Source organism: Gadus morhua, chromosome 14 (genome assembly GCF_902167405.1).
Source record: "Gadus morhua chromosome 14, gadMor3.0, whole genome shotgun sequence".
NCBI classification, from domain to species: Eukaryota; Metazoa; Chordata; class Actinopteri; order Gadiformes; family Gadidae; genus Gadus; species Gadus morhua.
Genome location: NC_044061.1, coordinates 18,905,654 through 18,908,153, shown reverse-complemented (window position 1 = coordinate 18,908,153; position 2,500 = coordinate 18,905,654). Strand labels below are relative to the sequence as shown.

At 55.0% G+C, this 2,500-nt stretch overlaps 1 protein-coding gene across 1 annotated transcript in view; it reads right to left on the bottom strand.

The window, feature by feature from the left end:
* The window catches only part of znf710b (zinc finger protein 710b), an 11,450-nt gene that overhangs the window by 5,497 nt on the left and 3,453 nt on the right, over positions 1–2,500 (bottom strand). The window contains 1 exon segment of the mRNA XM_030376184.1: positions 1,738–2,500. This exon segment is cut by the window's right edge and continues 19 nt beyond it. Coding sequence (XP_030232044.1) covers positions 1,738–2,500 — 763 coding nt within the window.

The following is a 2,500-nucleotide window of genomic DNA, read 5'->3' as shown; positions in this document are numbered from 1 at the left end:
TAAGTTGTAGGTCTACACCACTCGCAGCATATTTGTACACGTTCCCTCTCACCTGTAGGTGCTGTTAAGGCCACCAGAGGGAGCAGTGAGGAGGAATGAGGGGTGGGCCGCACGTACACCCTCAAATAAATTATTCTCACCAGGCGGACGGCACTTCCTGTTTAGTCTCTGCCTACCGTGCATATATTATGCCTCTGGAAAACAACCAATTTACTGTGCGGATTGAATTAAAAAGTTAACAATTCAATTTCTCCATCGAGGTAATCCATTTTAACATGAGCATTCACGTATTATAATCAATCATTATCATGACGGCTAAAATATTTTATATTAGATCAAACTAGTGCTATGTTTACCAATTTAATCAATGAGCGAATCAGATAAGTTCTGTGTGTGTGTGTGTGTGTGTGTGTGTGTGTGTGTGTGTGTGTGTGTGTGTGTGTGTGTGTGTGTGTGTGTGTGTGTGTGTGTGTGTGTGTGTGTGTGTGTCTGTGTGTGTGTGTGTGTGTGTGTGTCCCCAACTGGTCATCAATCATGCACTAATATAAAGACACCCTATAGTTGTATCATAACTATGAAAAATACAAAAAAAGACAACTTCCTTCTTCTACCTTGTAATCTGATGAAGCTAAGACAATTCCCATAGCTAGAGGGGGGGAACACTTAATTTAGCTACGCTCTACTTTATCCTAATAAATATTGCCTGCTCTGCACTGTGCAGTAGAAGTCTCCACAGTGCAGACACGGCAATCATCTCTCTAGCTGCAGTCAAATATCATCACTGGCAAAATCAATGATTGTAACGCTGCATTACAAAGCAAAGGGCTTCCACGTAGCAGCGGAGGATTCAAGCTCAATAGTTTGTTTACATGAATTAACGTCGTCTCAACAATACGGAGCCCCTTCTTAATGAACTCCGTGGGAGCTGCTCTTACAATCTGCTTTGCTCCCCCTGACAGGGCGGTGGGATGTTGGCTGGCCATGGAGACACGCAGCCTGCCGTTTCATTGGCCAGGCACCTGCCTGCAGAAGTGCCCGTCGTGTTCTAGCTAGGGGTCCCCTCAGACCTCAGTGTTGGGACGGCGTGAGGAGAGAGTGGGTGTGGTTTGGACAACAGAGGAGCGCTGGCCCTATTCTCGTCATTCAAACGTCTGTCTGATGGTTTATTGGGGAAGTCATTGCATTTTGCTGTAGTGGTGGTGGGGGTGGGGGTGTTGTTGCTGTCTGTGGTGGTGGTGGTGGTGTTTGTTGCGTTAGTGGTGATGGTGTTGTGAGCGGTGTTGGCATTGTTGAAAGTGTGGATGGTGATGGTGTTGGTGGGGCTGTTGTTTTAGTTGTGGCGGTGTGGTGTTAATGCTTGTGTTGTTGTGGTATAAGGGGCGGTGCTGTGGTGCGAGTGTGGCCTCACTAGGGGCTGTGTGGTGTCGGTATTAGTGATGATGATGCTGTTAGTGTTAGTGTTGGTGGCATTGTGGGCCCTGGTGGAGTCGGTGGGTGTGGTGTTATCGGTGTTGCAGTGTCGTTAGCGGTGGGTGTGGTGTTAACGGTGTTGCAGTGTCGTTAGCGGTGGGGTGTGGTGCTGTGGTATAAGTGGGGGTGGTTTTAGCGGTGATGGTGTGCCGTCAGTGGGCTTGGGTGTTGCTTCCTGCCGTGTTGCTGGTGGTGTTGGTGGTGTTGGTGATGGTGCGCTGGATAATGGTGTCGGAGGCTGTGGCGGTGCAAGCGGTGTTTCCGTACCTTATGCGTGAGCGAGTGCTGCCGCAGGTGGTGGAGCTGCACAAACTCCAGGCCGCACTGCGAGCAGGTGTACGGCCGCGGGCTCTGGTGCTTCAGCAGGTGGTTCTGCAGCTGGCTGCGGTAGGCGAACGACTTGTTGCACTCGGTGCACTGGAAGGTGTGGGGGCCCTGGTGGCTGGTCTGGTGGCGCTTGAGGTGGGCGTACGTGGGGAACTCCATGCCGCACTGGGAGCACACGTGGCAGCGGCCGCGCTCGTGCTTGGCCTCGTGGGCCCGCAGCTCGCTGGGGTAGGCGAAGCCGCGGCGGCAGAAGCGGCAGCTGTAGGGCTTGACGTCGGTGTGCTGCAGCATGTGGCGCTTCAGGTGGCTGGTCTGCGTGAAGCCCTTCTTGCACACGGTGCACTTGTGGGGCCGCGTGCCCTGGTGGGTGAGCAGGTGCGTCTGCAGGTGGCTGGGCTGCTTGAAGAGCTTGCCGCACTGGGGGCAGGGGTGCGGCTTGATGCCGTTGTGGCCCAGGATGTGCGTGACCAGGTTGTACTTGGACGTGTACGACTTGTCGCACATGCGGCACTTCCAGCGCTTGAGGCCGTCGCCCACGTCCACGCAGTACGACTCGTCGATCTGGATGTTGATGTCCAGGCGGTCCACGCGCCGGCCGCCGTGGCGGCGGGGGGGGCGGCGGGTGCTGGTGCTGTGCGTGGGGCCCCGCGCCTGGCGCCGTCGTGGCCGGCGCCGCCCCTCCGGGCCCGCCGCCGCCGCCGCC